General features: G+C 42.4%; 1 protein-coding gene across 1 annotated transcript in view; it reads right to left on the bottom strand.

The window, feature by feature from the left end:
* WRN (WRN RecQ like helicase) overlaps positions 1–24862 on the bottom strand; it is a 248339-nt gene that overhangs the window by 44672 nt on the left and 178805 nt on the right. Inside the window, exons 22-28 of the mRNA XM_082247844.1 lie at positions 20654–20789; positions 11820–11990; positions 9829–9926; positions 6944–7019; positions 6317–6390; positions 4811–4883; positions 3221–3333 (exon numbers count right to left, since the gene is read on the bottom strand). Coding sequence (XP_082103970.1) covers positions 3221–3333; positions 4811–4883; positions 6317–6390; positions 6944–7019; positions 9829–9926; positions 11820–11990; positions 20654–20789 — 741 coding nt within the window. The remainder of the gene's footprint in view (positions 1–3220; positions 3334–4810; positions 4884–6316; positions 6391–6943; positions 7020–9828; positions 9927–11819; positions 11991–20653; positions 20790–24862) is intronic.

Here is a 24862-nt window from a genome sequence, read left to right on the forward strand (position 1 = left end):
GAATTCCGGCCTGTGGCTCCTGAAGTTTGTATAGAGGACAGACCACCCTGATCAAAATTAGAATCAGACCTAGGTAAATCAATTTCCTGGACAGGGATAGGGGGACCTTAGGTCGTTCCGACATCACCTGAACCTTTGTAGGAATTAAATCTGTACAAAGAGACTCAGGACCTAAAAAACCTGAAAAGAACAAACTTTAGCCCTCCTTTCTGGGTACCCCCAAAAGAAACATTTTGCGGACCTCCTTGATGCTCACAAAAGAAGTCCACGTGGCCAGGACCCAGCAAAGATGTCTTCCCACACGAATAATGGGTGAGGGCAGACCTTCATGCTGAAGGGGTCTTGTCTGCGGGTCTTGAGAAACTAGCTCTAGGCTTACCCGACCAAGGTTGCTTCAAAGCTTTGGGGGAAGATGGGGAAGATTTAAAAGATCTATTTCCCTTATTCACCGTCCCAGGAAGCACGAAAGAGTTGTCTATGGGCAGAGAAAAAGGGCCCCCGTCTGTGACTAGGCTCCTTCCCTTTCCTGGATTGTGGCAGAAAGGTGCTCTCCCCCCCCCCCCCCCCCCCCCGTTATACCCTAATAATGTCATCCAGGGTAACCCTAAACAGGCGATTGCCTTGAAAGGGCAGATCAATGCGAGCTTAGAGGCTTGGTCTGCAGACCGATTCTTAAGCCACAGCACGCGCCTAATCACCACCACTGAAACAAAAAGTTTGGACAGCACAGGAGCTGTAAAAGCTGCATCACAAAAAAACTGATCCTCTAAATCAACATAAGCAGCGGGAACCTGCTTATTCCCCAGACCCTGGCGCAAAAGCTTGGCACATTCAGTTAGGGTCTGAGACACCAGGGCTAAGGCAAAGACTGGCTCCAATGCCGAACCAGCCATAGTAAACATGCTGCATGCCACAGCCTCTGCTTTCCTATCAGCTGGGTCTTTAAAGGACAGGGATTCCTCTACTGGGATCATGGTTGCTTTATTCAATCTGGAAACAGGAGGGTCCACCACTGGTGGACTAATCCACTTCTTTAAATGTGATTCCTCAAAAGGGTAATGTACAGCAAAACGTTTGGGGACCACATAGGGTAATTTTGGTTGTTCCTATTCTTTACATGTAAACCTGTAAAAATAAGGCGCATACCGAAACACCTTTGGAGTGCGAGGTGACTTATGCATACCAAAAGACACAGCCACGTCCGTTGCCAAATCAGCCGCATCCTTCATTTTTAAAGTCTCACGCACCTCAGTGATAAGTGCGTCTACCTGCGCTTTCATTGGCGACTATGGAGGAATAACCCCACCAGGTGTTTCACCAGGAACACTAAGGACTGCAGGACCGCCGTCAGTGCAACAATGGAAAGCTGGGGTTCCGAGGGACCTGCCACCTCCATGAGGGGGTCAGTGGGGGAGGTGTGACCCTGAGACTCCAAAAGGAAAGGACCTTGCAGTAAAAAAACGATCTTTTGGCACAACTAAAGGATCTCCCCCCAAAGCTTAGTGTACCTAACAGCAAAGAGTGAGATAACAGGGACTCACCCTACCGACCAGAGGAGCGCCGAAAATTCGGACCCAGCAACACCATGGAGGTCATCCCTTTTCATATGTCCCAGGCACAGGAAGAGGGGGAGGAGGAGGAGGAGGAAGAAGATAAGGAGCTCTGGCATCCCCACAAGGCTTCAGTCGTTTCCAGCGTCCCCTGGACTAAGGGAAAATGGCCGCTTTGACATCATCGGGCTACACAAACATGGCCGCAGGCAGACCAGCCAAACCAATGGAAAATGGCCACCATGACGTCATCGGACTTCTCGAACATGGCCGCTGGCAGCTCGAGACGCCGAAGCATGCTGCCAGGATCTTTCCTGTGCCCTCTACAATGCTGCACCCGATGCAAGAGGATTTCCCCCAAAGGTACTGTACTTCCACAAACAGGGAATACGTTAGGGGAGACTCTGCTGCACACTCTGCACGGGTCTCTGTACTGTGACCCCCCTGCACTACACTGCAACCAGTAGGGAATGCACCTAGGGTCTCTTACACTGGGACCCCTCCATACTACCAGGGCAGGACACACACTATCCCAGGGACCTTACAGAGGGGGGGGGGGGGGGGGGGGGTGGCAAGGGAGACCCCAGGGGTCTCCGTTGCATCCTATGCCCTGGGACCCTGACCAGACTCCAGGTCCAGACAGGGGAGAAAGGGAATGGGGGAAGCCCAGCTCAATGAGGGATTTCAGGATGGAACCTGCAGGTAGGTCTGACTGTACCTGGAGGTCACCCGCATCCACCCCAAAAAGAATTGTCAAAAGGTGAGAGGGGGGACTGTACTTACCCTTCCATGGAGCGGGCAACGCTCCAGACAGAACTTCTCGACACCAAAGTAGGAGAGCTGTCGGGCCAAGGGACTACTGTGACTCAGACCCACGGCCGGTCGTATGCAACTCTGTGGGACGTTTAACTCGTGGGCCAGCCTCTGTCCATGAGGCTATGTTGCAGCCAACCTAGCAGGTAGCTGCAGTCTGCTGTTCACTGGCTGGGCTGGGGGAACCACTGGATCTAGAAAATACAGTCCATTACCCAGCCCAGCAGTTTATTGTAGATCTCCTAAGAGAAAAAAAACAAAATAGATGCAAGGAAGGAGATAAAATTGATAGGACCAAGAGATCCCAGTAGAGGGCAGAGGTCCTTACTCCTGACTAGAGAGATTAAAATTGATTACCTAGAGTTACCTAGGTAAGTAGAGTACCTGGTATATTACCTAGAAGGTAATATATCAGCTGAGAGCGGCCCATGGGGGTAGCCAGGTGTTTTTTGTTCTGCCTAGTCCTACTCCTGGAAGGGGTAATATAACCCAGTAGTTACGATTCAAGGATACCGTGTCCGTTGAATGAAAAGGGAAAAAAAAGAACTCTTTACTGGATACCCCTAGGCGAAATGAGCCGCTAAGTAAATACTTATGGATCAGGAAAGCAGGCAAGTATTTCCCCTGGTGGGATGCACTTTTTTAAAGGAAAACTATACAAAGGTTCCCCCAACCCCCTTGAGTAAATCCACTAGGTATTAGAATTCTAATTATTATCTCGGAAAACTTAGCTATTATCTCAGATCTCTGAGATATTCTAGAATTCTGATTTATGCCAGAATCATATTTTAGCAGGCTCTATGAATCTTTTGTGGTTATGTATACAAATAAAAAATAGAAGGAAATGTTTTTTGTACCTCATTTTAGCCATGTCCACAAGCACCTTGTTAGTAGCCAACACAGCTGGTGGGATGTCCTTCTCACTGGCTATTTTCTGTCTAGCCGATACCAACTTGCCGTATAGTGTAGTCTGTAGAAAATAAACACAAGTTGTTATTTTACACAATTGTCAGAGAGTGTAGTAAATACATGGAGAGATAGAAATCCTGCTATGTATACTAAACAGCACCTTTTGTTATAGAAGCATGAATGCTAAACACTTCTGAATGCATGGCTTTCCATTTGTGTAGTATAAATGGCCTAAGCCCTTTTTACAATTCTGCATAGTGGTGACTTAGTCCATATTAACAATGTGTTATGGTGACAGCTTGAGATCTTAACTTCAACATTCTCAGATGGCGCTTCACCCCATCATCCAGTGTAGTTGGCTTCTATATGAGAGATTGTCCCACTTGGAAATTATGTAGTTATTTATGCATCGCTTTACAAGAATTATCACTGTATAGTGATTACTGGCTAACCACTCACAGAATTCTCAAGGCCCTACAGAGGTTTCTGACCAGTGTACGCTTTCATAAATCGAAAGGATACTGCCGGAAGATTTAAAGCCTTATGCAGTAATTTTACATTTCACTTGCAAATACAAGATAACACTGACCGAAGTGTGACAATGTGAATGCAGGCCTTGGGAAACTAAAGCATTAAATGTTCCTACAGAGTTACCAGACCTGCCAGTTGTCAGGATAAATATTTGGTTTGGTGACAAGAGGCTGACCAAATTCTTATGAATTCAATGCTATAATCTAAACAGATCTTCACTGAGGCTCTATTCACATCTATGCATTCAAGAAACATGCACAAAAGTGTGCATTTCTGTGTGCAGTCACGGAACACGCAAAAAATGCATGTCACACTTGCTGTGCCATTAATTAATGGCAAATTAAACGTGGCCAACTGACATGAGTTTTTTTTACACGTGACAAACGTGGGGTAGAAAAAAAACACGTGAAGCTCAACAAAAAGGTACATGAGTTTCTCTGCCACAATTGTGTAGGGCAGCCCTTTCCAATCACAAATGCATGTTCACGCAATGTTCAGCTGTGAATGCAGTCTGAAGATTGATCTAGTTGTGTGGTTAAAAATGTACTTGCTAAACTGTGTGGCTATGAGCTAGGCTGGCCTTCCAGATTGCTGTATTAATAATCCCTCAACCTTAAAGCAGAACTAAACCCTCCTACCCTTTGCAGCCAAGAAAGTTGCCATCTTAGCCTCTGTTTGATCTGCAGTTGCCATGGTGCTGCACGTGATCAGTTATGACACAAGCCACTTGATGGCTTGACAGTTTAGTTGAGAGCTCAAGAAACTGACAGTCCTCATTCGTGGCATGCATTAAATTAAATTGTTGTGGGAAAAATGTTAAATCAGTGAGTTAAGTTCTGCTTTGTCTTATCCCCTTTAAATACCTACAGCACGTTTTGCACCACTATATGACCAAAACTAAAACTTTTATGCTAGTATAAATAAATTATGTTACTTTTAAATGCAATACTCTAAGAATGATAACATAAAATAAAAAGCAGGAGCTTCATAAAATGTATAAAACAAACCTGCAGTTCCAGGTCTCTTGCGGAAATTGTGGGTTCAGGTGGCTTACATGGTTGCTGAGTCCCCAAACTGCTCCTAAAAAAAAAAAAAAAAAAAAAAACAGGAACAAAAAAGTTTTAAATGAACCATAGTGGGCATTATAAACATGCTCTTGTCACTGTGTACCCGTTCAGAATTCTATCAACATACAGGAACACACTCACCAGAAAGATTGTGATGTCATGAAGCTTTACAGACTACAATCTTTAAGCAGACTTTATACACACACACACATATATATATATATATAATACAGTGGTTGTCATTGCACACATCTCCAAGAAAAAAAAAAGAAGAAAAATTGGCCCAGATGCTGAGCAAAGCATAACACTAAAGATAAGATGAAGATTTCTGAAATCTTGCAAGAGGGGCCTCCAGCACAGAGCAGGAGTGTCTCTCTGCAAAATTTGGGATCCACAGCTTGGCCACGGTCTCTCCAGAAGGGTTATAAGGTCATCTAGGTGCCATTGGCAGAAGTACAGTAGATACATTTTTCGCCTTCAAATTTTTAAAGGGAGAGATTGTGGTATTTTTGCAAGCTGGGGTAAGGGAGAGGTCCATCATTGACAATAATGGTCTGCAATACTCACTATAATTTCTATTATAGATTCTCTGCACAACCCATTATTAAGTTATTCCAATCAAATTCACCCAGAAAAAAAAAAGTACTAAAAACACAAAGTAAAGAACAAACAATAAAACAAAGCCAACTATTTTACATGTGACATGTGCATTAACGTTCCAATGATATATTAAAAATATATACTCAAAATAATAAAAGTCCTCAAAACAAACCTGTATATTTGGTGAAATATATCAACTGTGTGTTCGTAACTGCTCTTTTGCAATTTTCCCACTTGAGTTCCAAGACCTTTCACTCAGTGTGCTCAAATGAACACATTGACCTATAGAATCAATAGGTCATTTTGCGCTTTCCCATTTAAGAGAGGAGGTGGTCTGATGGCAATTCTGGAGATATCCTAAGGAGAGGATTGAGACCCCTTAAAGGGGAAAGCGCATAGTGACCTACTGATTCGATAGGTCAATTTTGTTCAGGTGAGCACACTGAGTGAAAGGTGGTAGGACTCACATGGGAAAACTGCAAAAGAGTAATTACAAGCACACAGTTGATATAATTAACCAAATACATGGATTTGTTTTTAGGACTTTTATGATTTTAACTGTATATATTTATTATATCACTGGAAAGCTGAATAATGCACGTCACAAGTAAAATAGTTGGCTTTATGTTTTGTTTATTCTTTACTTTGCGTTTCTTGCCGATTTGATTATTATGAATGCATATACAGCATGTATAGAAGGTAGCACCTGAGGTTTATTAGGTGACATATTAACATACAGGTGTAGATGGGAAAATATGACACAGGGAGGTTGCTTTGTACTTTTTAGTATATTTACTACTGACTATAATGCATGTTATCTAAATTGTAAATAAATAAAAAAAATACCTGACTTCAGAGGATTTCACTTTAGGAAGCTTATCAGCCTCTTGGAAGGAGAACTTGCCTTTTAGGGAAAATGTCTGTAAATACATGAAATTTCATATAATATTCTTCCATTTGCCACTATGCACATAAAAATGGTAATAAAATCTAGCAGTCTGACAAAACATGGAAGCTACCACTGCTGACTTGACTTGCTTTAAAAGGTATATGCCATGGGGTATGGAAAGCACATGCCTGTTTGAGATAAGTGTCTGGGTATTAACGCCAGGATGACTGCCCAAGACAACTTCATAATAAAATCTCCAGTGGCAAAGTCCAGAGTTCTATCTTAGCAAATTCCCTGAAACGGGGTCACTTTTTCAATAATATCCACTTTAACTAAAGACAAGGAAGTTGTTTGATCAGCCAAAACACATATTTTCTAAGTAAGACAATATGCAAACAAACGTTTACAGAAACCGATTGTGTGTACAAAATGAAGCATGGCATTTCTAAGCTCCCCTCTAAATAGCTGGGGAGAAAAACCTACATTTACCAGATTTAATTTTTCTATCACTTGCAGGATATATTGTTTAAAAAGTTACTTAGCCATTTTAACTAGCTAAGGCATTGTAAGAAAATAAAGCTAACCTGAAGGTCAGCAACAGGTGTACTGGATGTCCTATGAGGCGAAGGCTGAATGACCACAGGAGAGCGAGGCTGTAAACTGTTCAAAAAGGGAGTGGTTAAAGACAATTCCATTTTTGATTTAAAGCAATATTGTCAGGAAAACTATGAAGCGGAAAAAAAATAAAAATAAAAACAGGCATTGCCCACTTTTGACTAAATGTAGACTTCATAACTAAAAAAACAAACTGAAAGTAAATCACCAAGGAACTTCTACATAGAAACCTCAATTCTATTTATTGCCTTTGGTACCACCTATAAAATACCAACAGCAGGTCAATCTATGCTCTAAAATGTCAACTTCTCTGGGCAGTATTAGCATGGGGCCACCACATTGAACAATAAAGCTCTGCTACTGGAGAACTAAAGGCAACTGTACTTTTAGTACAATTGTCCTTTAAGTAAACCCCCTCACTTCATCCTTCCTGGTAAAATACCAACTTCCTTTTTTCAATCTTCACACTTTCTCCTGTGTGCCATATAACCTTTGCAAGAAAACAGCTCGACGAGGTTTTCTTCCTACTGCCCACATATGCTCCTGTTTTATTGATCCTTCCAGCTCTTCAGCAGAGTACTGCTCATCTATTGGAATGAATGAATGCATATATGTAGTAGATAAAGAACCCAACTGGGGTGTTTTCCTTGTAAAGGCTGTGTAGCACCTCACAGCGAAGAGTGTGGGAGTAGGAAAGAAAGTATTTTATCGAATTGGCTGCAGTAAAGGAATTTAATATAAAAAAAACACGTATTAGCAGCACATTAATTTCAGTGTGCTGAAAATGCAAAAAAACTACCAAGCAGCCAAATCTCTAAGTAGCAAAGAGATTTATTCACCTCTGTAGCCCTAGCAATACTGTATGAACCCTGCAGGGTATGGCCTCTCCACACAATAAAGTCCAAAAAATGAGAAGCATACTGGAGAGAACAGAAAGTTATCTTTAACCACTTGCCAACCAGTTGCCGTACAGATACGGCGGCAGGTCGGCTCGTTCCCACGAAACAAAGTACCTGTATGTCGGTTGGCAGGACCGCGAGTGGGGGCATGCGCACCCATTCTCCACAGGGGAAGCTGATCTGTGGGTCCGGTGGCCTCGATTGCCGCGGGGCACCCACGATCGCTCCCCGTGGAGACAGAATGGTGGTTTTCACAACGGCACACCGCTGTTCTGTAAGCAATGAACACAGGGCTCCTGTGTTCCTCCTATTTAGGAACATAGGTACCTGTGTTTATTCCATAAGCCCATCCTCCACACAGTTAGAAAGCACCCCCCAGGGACACATTTAACCCTTTGATCGCCCCTGGTGTTAGCCCCTTTCCCTGCCAGTGTCATTAGTACAGAAACAGTGCATATTTTTAGCATTGATTACTGTAGTAATGTCACTGGCCCCCCCCAAAGTGTCAAAAATGTCAGTTAGGTGTCCGATCTGTCCGCCACAATGTCGCAGTCCCGCTAAAAATCGCTGAACACCGCCATTACTAGTAAAAAATAAATAAAATAAATAAAAATTACATAAATCTTTTCCCTAGTTTGTTGACGCATTGAAGACGTGATAACTATTGCGCAAACCAATCAATATACACTAATTTGGATTTTTTTTACCAGAAATATGTGGCAGAATACAAATTGGCCTAAAAAGATGAAAAAATTTGTTTAATTTTTTTTATTGGGCATGTGATATAGCAGAAAGTAAAAAATATTGTTTTTTGTTTTTTTTTCAGAATTATCGCTGTTTTTTTGTTTATAGCGCAAAAAAAAAAAAAAAATGCACAGGTGATCAAGCACCACCAAAAGAAAGCTCTATTTGTGGGAAAACAGGGCAACGATTTTATTAGGGTACAGCGTCTCAGGACCGCGCAATTGTTAAAGTAACGCAGTGCCAAATCGCAAAAAATGACCTGGTCATTAAGGGGGAAAACCTTCTGGTCCAGAAGTGGTTAAATGTGCAGGGGTAATAAAGTACCAAAGTAATGCTATATGTACTAATTAAAAGTGTGTTTATTCATTGACATACTGACTTTAAAGTATTTACAACTTATTCCTTTTAAGCTTTGAAATACTGAAGAGGTTTTTAACTTGGAGGATCACTAGTTAGACTCCTTTGTCTATTCACATACTCTCCTCAAACTATTATGGTTACCTTAAAGTGGGTGTAAACCCACTTTAAAGTCTTTTGCCTGTAGGTAAGCCTATATTAAGGCTTACCTATAGGTGCTGTTAATATCTCCTAAACAAGCATAGTTTAGGAGAAATTTACAGTGCATGCAGCCGATGACGTCATCGGCACATGCGCTCTGAAGGAATGGCCACCCATGCCGTTCCTTCAGGGCCCTATGTCGTGAAAGGCGGCTCCCGAATGTATGCACGCAAGTGATGTAATCGGGCCTCCGGCCAATCAGATGGCTGGAGGACGCGAACAAGGAAGCAGGATGGCTGGACATGTCGGCCGTCCTGTCGTTGAGCGGGCGGCACTATGAGGGCTTCTTTTTAAGTTAAGTATTTCATAATGAGCTAGTATGCTATGCATACTAGCCAATTATGCCTTTGTCTTGACACGTTTTTTTTTTTCTAATTTTTTTTATGAGGGTTTACTTCCTCTTTAAGGACATATAAAATTCTCTTAAAAACAATTCATGGATCACTTATTCTGTTTCTAGTGAAGTTATGCGGATATAAAACCACATATATATATATATATATATAAAATGAGCTATCTACATTTATCTCCAGTACTGCAATATATATATATATATATATATATATAAAAAATGAGCTATCTACATTTATCTCCAGTACTGCAAAAAAATAAAAAAATAAAGTTAGGATCTTGGCTCCACAGTGACAATTTACCTTACAGCAGTCGGTTTGTGAGGACACAACTCTTCATTTGGTTGCAGAAGCAGGGTTGGACTGGACTCATTCATGGCTTTACTCACCCAGTCTCTGCTCTGTAAATGATAGAGAGAAAAAAATAAAAGCACTTAAAATCACTAACAGGATTTTGTAAATAAAGGGCCAATGCGCTACCAATGAAGTGGATGTGATATTTAAAATAATATAATAGTATGAAAAAGGAATAAATATAGAAAGAAGCTGACAATTTTAAAGTGTCACCACTGTAAGAAAAGCAAAAATAGAGATAAATCGTCGCTAATTTCCAGTGAATAGATATTCACAAAAGAAATGTGTAATAATAAAGATAAATCAAAATGCCGTGAATCATATGCTGCACACAACGGTGTATGATGCAAATCCCAAGGGAGGAATATATAATAAACAAATATGGAAGACAATGGTCAAATGCAAATGTAGTAAAATATTAATACATCATGATTCGCATACTAAGACAATGATCAAGAAAAACGTGCAATAAATGGAGCAGAAAATAACGTAATAAATGTGCAAATATGGCAGAAAGTACTGACAATATGGTGTAATAACATCAATATGAATAAGATAAATAAATAATGAAAATCATGCGTACATAGTGCAAAAAAGCAATAAGGTGCTTACGTGCGTGAAAGAATAAAGGATAATGCACTAAAATGTGGGTGAATATAAATAATCAATCAAAAAACGTCCATGTGCAAAATAGTGCAACAAGCAATGTGCTTCAAAGAATAAACTGTGACTTTTGTGACTCTCTCCAATTATAAAGTGACTCTTGTGATTCTCCACTGTTGTCAGTAAGGACAGCATGTTACCAAAGTGAGCTAATCCTTAAACAAGTGCAATGGCCACTCACCTCCATATACACTTATATGAGCGTTTTGTGATATATATCACCGGATTAGAAGAGAAAACCAGGTCTTCCTCCACAGATGGGGCTTTTACTGGGGTCAGTAGGGGATCCCTCTCTCCTTTAGGAAACACTGCCAGTAATGTCGTAATATAAACCGCCTCTTTAGGGTAGTAATGGCCAGGTAATCCTCCTACAGCTCCCGCTTATGCCAGGGACAATAATAAAAGGATCTCATGGGAGATCTTAATTGCAGAAAAAAAAGAAAACTAAAGCAGCCACAACATCAATGACTGGTAAGTAACAGTGTAGTTAAATTTTTGTTCCGTTGTGTGTAGCATACGATTCACGGCATTTTTATTTATCTTTATTATTACACATTTCTTTTGTGAATATCTATTCACTGGAAATTAGCGCCTATTTATCTCTATTTTGCTTTTTATTTTAACAGGATTTTGTGCTGACCATTTAAGCAGTTGAAAAACAGAAAATGTTCAATATCGATATCTACTCCCCATTATAAATTGTTTTAGAGATAACCAAATCTGTCCTCCAAATGCCTGAGAAGAGTTATTTTGGAAACCTGAACTGCTTCCACTTGAGTTATTAAACAGATCGAGCAGTCTGTTCATTAGTTTAGCAAATACTAAACATCCCTTCAAACATGCAGTTTTGGAAAGCAGAATGCACATGTAGAAGGATCCCTAGTGATTTCCTTCCTATCAGTATTGATCTGATCTCTAAACCACGGCAGAACTAGGCTGGAAGCATTCGCCCCTTTGTTCCAGTACAATAATATATGCTGGGTTGGTGGCACTAAGTCGCAAGCACCAGCATGAGTAACGCAGAGAGGTGAGGCGGATGTGCCTCACCTCCCTCTGCAATCCTCTTGCCAGAGACAAGTGCTTGTTAGCAATGCAGTCATCTACCTGCTAGCTGTGGTTCCAGGCAGTCATGTGTCAAAAGCAGCAGACTTTCCAACATTGTAGCTACCGTTACAGGACACCTTAGACAATGGGACAAACAGGTACTTTTTCCCATCCAGAACTGCATACTGTTATTAAAAAAAAAAAAAAAAAAAATTCTCCTTTAACGTTTTTACCTTGTTTGTAAGACCACATGTAGTTGCAAACTTGTTGTGACCAGTGGACTCTTGGAGATAGCCTTCGAGGATCAATACCCGTGCCAAAGCCTTCCAGAAAACCTCAGTCTGGGATTTTCCCTTACCAAACAGAGGATGGCGGCGAAATCTGTCTGGTAAACGCTGAGAAGTCTAGGATTGCAAAATAAAAACATGGACTTGCAGTGAAGAAAAAAGTTTGCCTGGTTATCAAGTGTGTAACTAAATAAAACAAAAATAAAATTCAAAAAAGTTTACAGCATATTTATTATAACCAACACTTATGGATGGATCTAAGAAAACACAGTGTTCATGAATTGGGAAGCAGATATTTCTATTTAGAAATTTAGGAATACATTTAGACACATGGTTTTAAGGATAAGCAATGCATCCCTTGATAATGTCCAGTGGACGAAACATGTTGGGAAGAGTCTATTCATGCATGGGCCTATAAGTCTACCTGAGTGTATAGCTGCTTATGACTCTGGGGCTGTGAGCTGTAGTTAATCTTAGAGCAACCTCCCTGTTAGCCATATTGGATTTGTGTGCTTACATGTCTGACAGGGCAAAGGGGAATGAGTATAAAGAAGACATCAGCCAAGAGTAATCTGGTGTAGTATAGACATTGATTCATGCTGTTTTTTTTACGTTTTACCCTTTTAGTAAAAATTTAAAGGGTATCACACTATTGGGAGTTTTCTTTCACCTATTCTTGACCTGGAGAATATTGACCATTAAGGAGTAATATGTGTAGAGACTTTTGGGAAATTGACTTGGAAAAAGGCAAGCAATATGAGACTTAAATATGCTTAAAGTTATACATTTCTGGTGAATTATTCATGCATACACGGGAGGAAGGTAATTGTTACACACTGGTGTTTTGTTTGGACTTGGAGAACAGAGGGTTCACTGCTTCTGGAAGTGCATTTTCACAGCGGTGGACTATGAAGAAGTAAAGTTACAATAACTGTTTTCCTTATTTTTCATTTTACTGAAGATTCTTTACATGGACACCATTTTTTTAAGATTGGACCTTACTCACTAATCCCTTTTACTGTACAGATTTACACTTTTTGTGCTTTTTATATGATTTACAGTAATGTATTAAAGGGGTTTTCGTGCACTTTTTTAGGAAGCTGCATTTAGTTTTTTAAAGGGTAATAGCGTTGACCCTGCACTGAATCACTTCCGATGGTCAGAGAAGAAAAAAAAAGCATGTGAAATGTTTTATTTAGATCACCAACATCTAAGCCTGCACTACTTCATGCGGTTTCTGACCGATAGCACCATTTTACTTCACAGATGAAAAGTAGCTTTCATTCATGCTATAAAATCAGTTTCCGTACCTGTGAAGCTCAGATATATTAGTTGCGCTTTTAAGAAGCAGTTTTACATCTAAACAAGCCTTTATACCGTGTTTTGATCTAAACTGTACACTAACAATTGGTGGTTTATTAACAGGAACACTGACTGATAATTAAGTGAAAGTGATATCTTAGCATTAAAAGCAGAAAACATTGAAAACTACAAATCAGTTATGATTGCTGCCTTTGCAGACTGATTTGAGAAACATCTCATTAAATGTGATCAGACACAGCAAACCACCTATCGCTTTTTTTTTTTTTTTTTACTTTAGAGGTTTCCTTTCTGGAGATCTCTTTATCCTTTATCGTAACAAAGGCAGTATAAAATTTCATCAATGACAACTTCCTAATTCGAAAGTTCCCAGGAGAAATTTCACTTCACCAGACTGACTAGTTTTTCATATAATAGACGAAACCCGATCCCCTCTCCTGTGATCTATTTTGGGACTGCCTGAAAGCCCATCTGCAGCTAGTTATCATGAGGGATAGAATGTACAGGTGTAAGAAAAACAAAAATAATCATTTCATCAGGTAAATGATTTAAAATATACTGTGAAAAGGTTTTTTTTTTTTTTAAAGATTTATTGCAATAACAATTTAAACTAACATTTTTACATAATGCAAGACAGGTAAACTAAAAACAACAAATATTTTAACCACTTAAGCCCCGGAGGATTTTCCTGCTAAACGACCAGGGGGTATTTTGCGATTCGGCACTGCGTGACTTTAACGGACAATTGCACGGTCATGCGATGCTGTACCTAAACGAATTTGACGTCCTTTTTTTCCCACAAACAGAGCTTTCTTTTGGTGGTATTTGATCACCCGTGCGATTTTTACTTTTTGCGCTATAAACAAAAAAAGAGCGTACATTTTGCAAAAATAATATTTTTCACATTTTTTCATATGAAATTCCCCCAAAAAAAATGTAAAAATCAAAATTTTTTAACATTTTCGGCCAATTTGTTTTATGCTACCTATGTTTGGTAAAAAACAATCGCAAAAAGCATATTTTGATTGGTTTGCGCAAAGGGAAAGATTTTTGTCATTTTTGTTGTTAACTTTATTTGGGAGGGAGGGGCTGTGTGTATCCCTAGGGGCGTGCTTTCTACTGTGATTGGCTGTGGCTTGAGCTGTAAGGACACTGATCAACGGATCTACATACTAGATCCGTGTGATCAGTGTCTTTACAGCGAGGAGAATGACAGGTGGCTTGTTTACACAAGCTGCCTGACATTCTCCCTCTCCCCCGGCGATCGCCGAGTGACCGGCGGACATCGGGTCCGCTGGTCACACGCGCGGGGGGGGGGGGGGTCCGTTACCGCGCGGGAGCGCGGCTCCGCGGGCGCTCGCTCGCTCACCAGAGCCTCACAGGCGAGCGACGTAGACCTACGTCACTCTGCCTGTGAGGGGCTGACTGCCGCAGTAAATATACTGTGAGCAGTCGGCAAGCGGTTAAAAGCTACTATTATCATTTACATATGCAAAAGTTGCAGTATCTGTACAAATCATGAGACAATTGACATGCAGCTAATGCAAGCCTTTTTAATGTTATCAGCCTATTAGTTCATAACTATAAGCAACTGACAAGATGTCAATTTGGCTGCTACCAAATGTAGGGCTCCAAAGGTCAACACACACTAACTGCCCTCCATAGTACTTTCTAACATTTTAATAACAGCTAAATTCAACATCTCCTGTCCTTGAGTAGCAATAACCACTCCTGAATCTATGGAGGAGCAGAGTTACGATGCTAAGCTGAAGGGAGAAAACGCAGCTCCAGGTGTGTGATGGTAGTTTGGAGGTGGAATATCCCACAGAGTGCTAGCCCCGTCCCGCCTCCATGGAAAACTTGTAAGAAAAGAAACGGCCGCACATCCAGGAATTCCAATTGCCTTTAATTTGCAAAGTGCTGACAAAGTGATGACACCAAAGACACCAACATAGGGTCACGTAGACACATACATCTTGTGCTTAATCAGTACCAAAGCATTAAGCACAAGATGTATGTGTGAAACACGTCTACTTGACCCTATGTTGGTGTCTTTGGTGTCATCACTTAAAGCCACCTGACTTATGGCAAGATCAAACAGGAATTTTTCTGTAATTGCAGAAAAAAAAGAAAACTAAAGCAGCCACAACATCAATGACTGGTAAGTAGCAGTGTAGTTAATTTTTTGTTCTTGGGTATATCGTTTCAAGGAGGAAGGACAAAAGTAACAGTGCATCCGACTCCAATGAAGCATATAGGGCCCATTTACTGTACACCAACTGCATTGGGCTACATTGCTGAACACAGTCCCTGGAAAAGACTAGGCAATTTGCTTTATGTCCTATTGTTTCAGTTGGCACCAACAACAACATGTCTTTTCATGTGACAACACTTAAGAAATGACACTTTGCTACAATGTAAAGTAGTGAGCGTACAGCTTACATAACTGTAAATTTGCTATTCCCCTCAAAATAACTCAACACAGTCATTAATGTCTTAACTGCTGGCAACAAAAGTGAGTACACCCCTAAATAAAAATGTCCAAATTGGGCCCAAGGTGTCAATATTTTGTGTGGCCACCATTATTTTCGAGCACTGCCTTAACCCTCTTGGGCATGGAGTTCATCAGAGCTGCACAGCCTCCGATGGGAGGGGACCATGCTCTGCTTCAGTATGTCACAGAACATATTGGCATTCATGGTTCTCTCAATGAACTGTAGCTCCCCAGCGTCGGCAGCACTAATGCAGCCCCAGATCAGGACATTCCCAGCACCATGCTTGACTGTAGGCAAGACACACTTGTCTTTGTACTCCTCACCTGGTTGCCGCCAAACACGCTTGACACCATCTGAACCAAATAAGTTTATCTTGGTCTCATCAGACCACAGGACATGGTTCCAGTTCCAGTTAGCCATGCAGACCAATTTGATGCAGTGTTCAGCGTATAGTCTGAGCACTGACAGGCTGACCCCCCCACCCCTTCAACCTCTGCAGCAATGTTGGCAGCACTCATACATCTTTTCCCCAAAGACAACCTCTGGATAGGACACTGAGCACGTGCACTCAACTTCTTTGATCGACCGCGGCGAGGCCTGTTCTGAGTGGAATCTGTCCTGTTAAACCACTGTATATCCTTGGCCATGAAAGTGGGGGGTGTCATGGCGCTCTTCTAATATCCCAAGGTGGTACAAGGAATGTGGGTGGATGGGAGGGGGGGGGTTATGGGGCTGCGTGGGGGGTAACAAAGTTTGGTACTGTAGGGAAGCTATAGTCCGCGGCAGCCGGCTGAAGCGTGGAGAAGCCCTGAGAAATGCAAGAAAGGAGAGAGCGGCGCCAGCTTAGTATAGTACAAGTTTATTTAACACTGTTAAAATTGGTGACTCACTGTCCGAGGTTGGGTGAGACCGGTACACAAAGACTGTTAGGGTCATCCATCTTCCTCTTCCAGGATAGTGGTCATAGGAGAAGGTGGTGAGGTTCCAGAGGTATAGCCGAGCCGCTGTGGGGCTGCTAGTTGTCACTGGCCGCGGCGGAGCATGCACAACAGGGCTCCGGCTGCCGACTTCTGATCCCTGATGACATCACTTCCTGGCAGGAGAAAAATAGGGGTTGCACGCGTTCAGAGCATCCGTGCTCCTTCGTCAGGCGATGGGAGTGTCTCAGGTGGGGCAGGGAATTTATACCCTGTTGCCGGACTAATTGCAAAGATGGATGACCCTAACAGTCTTTGTGTACCGGTCTCACCCAACCTCGGACAGTGAGTCACCAATTTTAACAGTGTTAAATAAACTTGTACTATACTAAGCTGGCGCCGCTCTCTCCTTTCTTGTATATCCTTGGCCACCTTCTTATAGCCTAGGCCATCTTTATGTAGAGAAAAAAATCTTTTTTTCAGATCCTCAGAGTTCTTTGCCATGAGGTGCCATGTTGGAACTTCCAATGAAATCAAATCCTAGTTTATACTCCTGTGAAAAAATTACCATTCACCATGTTGCAGATTGTAATTTCTTCATTTTTGATTCAACCTTACAAAATTGATTGAAAGTGATCATAAAAGCCAAAAAGTTTTACTTAGATTTGGTTGTCAAATCAAACAGATCTACAAAATGAAACTAAATGATTATCTGTGCACACCTTAAAGTGAACCTGTCACATTTGCCTAATTTTATCAAACAAGGCTATGAGCAGAAACCACAAGGAATCTGCAGGTACATTAGTTATTAGTTAAATTGTATTTTTTCATGAGGAGACTCTGCATTCTAGGTCCTAGCTCTGTCATGCCTCTCACTATTTAATAAAGTCTCATGTCAGTCATAGCTTCTTCACTGAACAGAGGAAAGGGTAGAACGGGTAGGGGGCATAGCAGCAATTATATTCAGAGCAGATGTTGAGGGCTGATTTACAACATTATCCAGGAATTTAGGGGCAGAGGCAGACTTGCCTGTAAAGAATAATAATAATATTGAACTAATAATATATTTACCACTTTAGTCCCAACATCTCAAAATCCTAAAAGTGCATCTGTGCTTTTTTCAAGCAGGGCCTCCCCAGAAGCATATATGTATCCTCTTTTTCTTATCCCATTTCTCCAATCAGCATCCAGGAGTAAAAGGACAGTCCTGTGGTAAGCTATAGGTTGCTGGAATTATAGCTTTTATAGGGCCAAAAACTCTGTATAAGACAGCACTGTCAAACATCATTTTTGTACTTCATATAAAATAATTTTATTGGAGACTATTGAAGAACACCTTACACAGTTGGACTATACAGCTGCCTACAGGAGGAACAGACAAAATAAAAGTTCTAGGCCAGCCCAGGATAACTTCTCCCTGCATGTCCCAGTTTTGTGGCAAAGTAGTACCAAAAGCATTATAGACACAAAGAAGTGGGACCTATGTCATTCAACGGACTCCAAGAAAAATAATTTACAATAAATATTAAAATTCTATTTTCTTTCTTGTCGTCAACTGAAGCCACATTAAGTTTTGTCAATTGAGGGGTGGGTAACCGCAAACAAAACACTAACACACTCACAAACAACCAAAGGAACTGGGGACTGCCTGCAGCTCAAAGAGTCCCTTAAAATGACCTTACATCTGAATTTGGCATTAGATGAAGTCTTATAATGCTTGAAGAACGTTAACACATTCAGAGCAGGAAACAGCCTAAAGCCACAGGGAAACAGTGGTATCAGAACGGATTCACCCTTAATGAGACTATCATGAATGACAAAGAATTAGTCTTTATGAAAAATCTGTGACTACGAGGTAAACTCTTGCAGCCCAAACTACATCCAAGCAATGGAGAAAGATCTCTCTCTCTCTCTAATGAACTGGATTCAGAGAGATGGATAATGATGTCCTGGTTGAGGTGAAAGAAAGACACTACTGTAGGAAAGAAAAAAGAAAATTCTGGGTCTCAACACCATTTTGTCCTTGTGTAAGACTAATGCAGCTAAGCTGCGAACTATGACATTTGCTTCATAGGGGGGATGCCAACAAGAAACACAATTTTGTGAATGAAAGTGGAAGGGGGAGTATCCCTGTTAGGTTCAAAAGGTGGTTTCTAAAGTGCCTAGAGAACTAATTTTAGATCCAACGAAGTCGCCCTTTACAAAGGTCTTTATCAAAAGAATGACAAGCCAGCGGTCTCTGGAATAATGTTCTAAGTGCAGAGACCTGATTCTGGCTACGTGAATCAAAGATACCTCTGTCTCTAAGGTTCAACACCAGCAACAGTGAAGTATAAAATCAGTATAAATAAGTAATAATGATAATTAGAAATAATTAATATGGAGAATGTATATACACGAGTTCTAGTACCCTTTCTCCCCCTTGTCTTCTTAGTCTATGATTAAGCCCCAGTAGGGGGTGAAACACATTAGAGGCTTGATCATGGGTGTAATGTCTGTGCATTTTACTAAACAATAAAGCAGATTTTACCCTTTGGAAATGGTGTGCAACTCCAGAAGATTGCTGAATGTTGTGTGACAGGAACAAACCCCAGAGGAGTAAGCACTGGAAAGCTTGAGCAGAAGACTGCAGAAGTCTTAGAAATGGCTTGATCTTGGAGTTCCAAAAGGAACACTGCAAACAGTGGGTTAGAACCTAGGTTGGGGACAACACTGTTAGAGGCTATAGGCTGTTCCTTGAGTTTTAATTTTCTGTGTACCGCTTGGGGGTAATGGCAGAAGACTATGACTGCTCTGGTGCAGGTTTTTCCCTCAGGGACTGGAGAGACTCAGCATCAGAGTCTTGGTGACTGAAGACGCAAAAGCGGTGAACAGATCAGATAAAGATTCTTTAGAGGAAGGAGTGGAAGTTCAATTATGACTTCCCTGGTAAAGAGACAGCAATCATTAGTGCAATTTGGCCCATAAATTAGTGCATAAAGACAGTGAAATCCTCAGTTGATAGAGCAGAGAAGGAAGCCACACCCGACTAAGGAAGACTACAAAGATGACAGACTTTAGCAGAAGGCAAAATTCCAAGCCAATGGAGTCAGGTTACTCAGGATTTGTGCTTCAGGCAGTACCGCAACAGCTAGTCGATTGTGAGCTGGAGCACCTGGTACAAAATCAGATATGTTGCACTGCTAGACAATATAGCCTCGGGTACTCAAAAACCCAGCTACCTGGGTAAATGGTGAAGGGTCAGGTGACTGAAAGTGACCAGGTTGATGTAGGTGAACAGTGGAAATGAAACAACAAATTAACCTGAGTTAATCGCTTCCAAGTTTGTCAAGAAGTGGCAAACTTACAGGTGTTTGGCAGTTCTATCAACTGGGTAGTTTCCAATGCATGGCCTATTCACAAGGTGAGTCCTTAGAGACAGGGTCCAGGGCTCATGCAATGTCATGTCTCTGGGCTTGGAAAGTGCTCCATGGCGAACTCTTACAGTATACACAAGTCTTGAAAATGCCCCAATGCAGATACCTTTGACAAAATGACACATTGCAGACTAGTCCTACATGTTCAGTGTACTGGGGTCTGGATACAGCAATCTAAAGTTAGCTTAGGGAAGGCTGATCCAAAAAACTGTATATAGAGACCAGCTCAGCAACGACATAGCAAGAATCTTGATTGAAGAAAAAAAAATAGCGTCAAAAAGATGTCCATCCTTCCATGCCCTAATAGTAAAAAAAAAAAGTTTAAAATTGCACAATAAGAGAATGGGAAAGCCAACTATGTATTCCCATCATTTATAGTAGGAGTATACATTTTTTTGCCTGCTGGTGCCTGCTATGTATGTGTATTGATCCACCTTCCTGTCATATAGGACTGCAAGAAAGAAATACATAGCATGCTGTTCTGGTTAGAAAAGTGGAACATAAGATAAAAATAATAGTAATCCAAAGAATGTTGCTATCAGTAGATCAAACTATACTGATGCATTCCCTGCAGTGGTAAGGTAAAAAATTATGGCAAATGAAAGGTTTAAAACTCTACCACAGATACTTACAGATCCACGAAGAAACAAAATGGGGACAGTGGTGCCATATTTTTCACCCAACTCTTCTATTGCAGATAAGAGCTGAAGGGTCTGTGGACCAAAATCTTGAAGACTATCTTCTACATCCTGTAGATTATATTTTAATCTACAAAACACACATAAAAATGTATTATTGAGAGTTTTCTTCCAATGCAAATCAAAATACAGAAATAACAAAAAATGGATTTTTGTAAGAACTTACCGTAAAATCCTTTTCTCTTAAGCTCATTGACAGACGTAGTCTTCTTGATTCTCAAGAGCTGGGTTATGTTGTCTCCGCAGGAGTAGGACTAGGCAGAATGACAAAACGTTCTGGCTCCACCTTAGGGGCAGTCCCTGAGGGTATATCCTCCCTCTCTCTGCTACAGGGAATCAGTTCTGTTTAAAGCAGTACAGAGAATTTAACCCAACCCAACTCAATGATAGAGGGGCGGGTACTACGTCTGTCAATGAGCTTAAGAGAAAAGGATTTTACGGTAAGTTCTTACAAAAATCCATTTTTCTCTATCGCTCATTGACAGACGTAGTCTTCTTGATTCTCAAGAGCTGGGACATCCAGAAGCAGTGCCACAAATGAGGGGTGGGATTGACAAAATCAAATCCAATCTAGAAGGCCCAACCGGTGCCAAACTAGAAGTTTTAAAGGCTCATTATAAACAAAGAATGAGACTAAAGAAAAATTTTCCAACGGAAAAAACCCTCGAGGTAGACCACTGGTCTCCTCAAATTGCGGCCTGCAAAACCTTGCGGCCAAACGAGGCATCAGACGATGCCATTACATCAACTTTATAATGTTTAGAAAAGGTATGCACCGACGACCAGGTAGCCGCCTTGCACACCTGGACCACTGACGCCTGATGGCGAAAGGCCCATGACGCACTAAGTGCCCGAGTGGAGTGCGCCTTAACAGGGAACGGGGGCTCCCGACCCTTAATAGAATAAGCCTGTACTACCGTCTGTCTGATCCATCTGGAAATGGTCGCGGCAGATGCAGGCAACCCCTTTTTGGGTCCATCTGGGATCACAAAAAGTGAATCCGTCTTGCGAAACGAGTCTGTCGTTTTCAAGTATACCCTGATCGCCCGGACCACATCCAAGGAGTGTAACGCAAACTCCCGAGGATGACTGGGCTTAGGACACAGGGAAGGTAATACAATTTCTTCATTCAGATGAAATTCTGAAACCACTTTTGGTAGGAAGGATGGATTCGGACGAAGAACCACCTTATCTCTATGAACCACCAGATATGGTGAACGACAAGATAATGCGGCCAGTTCTGACACCCTGCGTGCAGAAGTAATAGCCACCAAGAAGGCCACCTTCTGGGACAACGTGGGTAGAGGAATCTCCCTAATATCTTCAAAGGGAGGTTTCTGAAGAACCGACAACACTAAATTAAGATCCCAGGGGGGTAACGGCGCGTGCACTGGCGGAGCCAGATGTCGCACCCCCTGGATGAAATTCCGCACCAAGGAATGAGTAGCCAAAGGCTTCTGAAAGAAGATGGCTAATGCTGAGACCTGACCCTTGATAGTACTCAAGGCCAGTTTCTGCTCAACCCCTTGTTGCAGAAAAGCCAATATTCGACTAATCGGAACCCCAAAGGTTCACACCATGCAATGTAGGACTTCCATGTGCGATGATAAATCTTTCTGGAAGTCGCTTTCCTTGCTTCAACTAGAGTAGGAATAACTGAAGCTGACAAACCTTTGTCCTTCAGCACCTGGGTCTCAATAGCCAGGCCGTTAAAGCCAGCGATCGTAAAGCAGGATGGAAGATCGGTCCCTGAGACAGTAGATCCTCCCTGAGAGGAAGTCTCCACGGGACGTCCGCCACCAGTCTGACCATGTCGGCGTACCAAGCTCGACGAGGCCAGTCCGGAGCTACCAGGATTACTGGGATTCCTTCCTCCTCTATCCTGCGAAGAAGTCTTGGCAGTAACGCGAGAGGAGGGAAGGCATATATTAGCTGGTATTGCCCCCACGGGGCGATCAGTGCGTCTGCGGTTTCTGCTAGAGGATCGCGGGAGCGAGCCACGAATCTCTGAACTTTCCTGTTGAATCGTGATGCCAACAGATCCACATCCGGGGTGCCCCACCGTAGGCACAACTGGTGGAAAACGTCTGGATGGAGGGACCATTCCCCCTGATCCAGGGTCTGACGGCTGAGATAATCTGCCTGCCAATTCTCCACCCCCGGAATGAACACCGCAGAGATTGCTGGAACAAATCGTTCCGCCCAGCGAAGAATGCAAGCCACTTCTTTGGCCGCTCGGACACTCTTGGTGCCCCCCTGGTGATTGACATAAGCCACGGCCGTGGCATTGTCCGACTGGATCCGAACCGGGCTGCCCTGGAGCTGCTCAGTCCAGAGAATCAGACAAAGTCTGATCGCTCTCAGTTCCAATACATTTATCGGTAACCTGGATTCTTCCGGGGACCAAAGTCCCTGGACAGATAACTGACCAAGAATTCCTCCCCATCCGGATAGACTGGCTTCCGTGGTCACTATCGTCCAATATATTGGCAGAAATGACTTTCCCTGGCTGAGCATTGGAGACCGAAGCCACCAAACCAGAGACTCTCTGGTCTGTTTGCTCAATCGTATCTGATTGTCCAGGGATTCCGGATTCCGATTCCATCTGAGAAGAATCTCTTGCTGAAGAATTCGGGTATGGGACTGGGCAAATGGGACTGCTTCGAACGAAGCCACCATCAACCCCAGAACCCTCATGCAAGTCCGAAGGGAAGACCAGCTGTTGGACAGTAACAACTGGACTGCTGATTGAATCTTTCGGAGTTTCCCTACCGGAAGAAAAACTCTTGTCCTGACTGTGCCTAGAATTAGACCCAGATATTCGAGCCTCTGGGTGGGAACCAGAAATGACTTTTGCTGGTTCACCAGCCACCCGAATTCCTGTAAAGAAATCATAGTAATTTCTATGTTTTGTAGCAAGGTCTGAGGAGACTCTGCATGAAGCAGAAGATCGTCTAGGTAACCTAGAATCGATATACCTCTTTGGCGCAGAAGTGCCAACATTGGGGCCAACACCTTTGTGAAGACCCGCGGAGCCGTGGCGAGACCGAAAGGTAACGCCACAAACTGATAGTGGTTCTCCTCTACGGAAAAGCGTAGAAAACGCTGATGTCCTGCGAAAATGGGAATGTGAAGATAGGCGTCCTTGATGTCTATGGACGCTAGGACATCCCCTGGATGCAGGAAGGCTGCTACCGTGCGAATGGACTCCATTCTGAATCTTCTTATGTTGACGAAAGAATTGAGTGCTCTTAAGTCCAGAATTGGACGCACTTTGCCCTCTTTCCTGGGTATTGTAAACAGGTTTGAATAAAACCCTTGAAACCGTTCTGTCCAAGGAACGTGGACTACCACTCCTTGTTGTAGTAGATCTGTGACTGCTCTCCGCAGATCTTCTAAACGATCTGAGGATAGTCGGATATTGGAAGGGAAGAATCGCGCCGGTGGGAGAGATCGAAACTCGATCTTGTACCCTGACCTTATGACTTCGCAAACCCATTTGTCCGGGATTCTGGAAAGCCCTGGATCCGGGAACCGGCGAAGACGTCCCCCCACCCCAGTTATGGGTGGGGGCGCACCTTCAGGCTTTGGATGGTTTATCTTCAGGTCTGGAGGGGGCGGGCTTTTGCTTGCCCGACCAACGACCCCTGACGCCTCCTGCAGGAGCTTTGGAGGACTTAGTTTTTTCACCCGCTGGACGAAAAAACCTCTTGTGAGCAGAAAAAGGCCCTCGTCTTTGACGAGTTCCTCTACCTTTAAAATTTTGCGGTAAAAAGGTGCTCTTTCCACCGGTGAGATCCTTAATGATCTCATCTAAGTTGGCTCCAAATAGACGCTCTCCTGAAAAGGGGATATTAGCCAATGCTTTTTTGGAACCTTGGTCGGCTAACCAACCTTTTAGCCACAGTGTACGCCTGAGAACCACTGCTGAGACTGATGCTCGCGCCATTAATGGAGTGGCGTCTAACGCCGCATCACACACAAACTGTAACCCCTGTATCATTTGTTCCAACAAATCTGATACCGCCTGAGGGACTTCTTCTAAGTCCCGACGTAACCACTTGGTCCATTCAGTTACAGCCTGCGAAACCAGACCAATAGCTATTATAGGTCTGAAAGCTGATCCAATCAAGGAAAACATGG

Source organism: Pelophylax lessonae, assembly GCF_965119305.1.
Source record: "Pelophylax lessonae genome assembly, chromosome: 1".
Taxonomy (NCBI): Eukaryota; Metazoa; Chordata; class Amphibia; order Anura; family Ranidae; genus Pelophylax; species Pelophylax lessonae.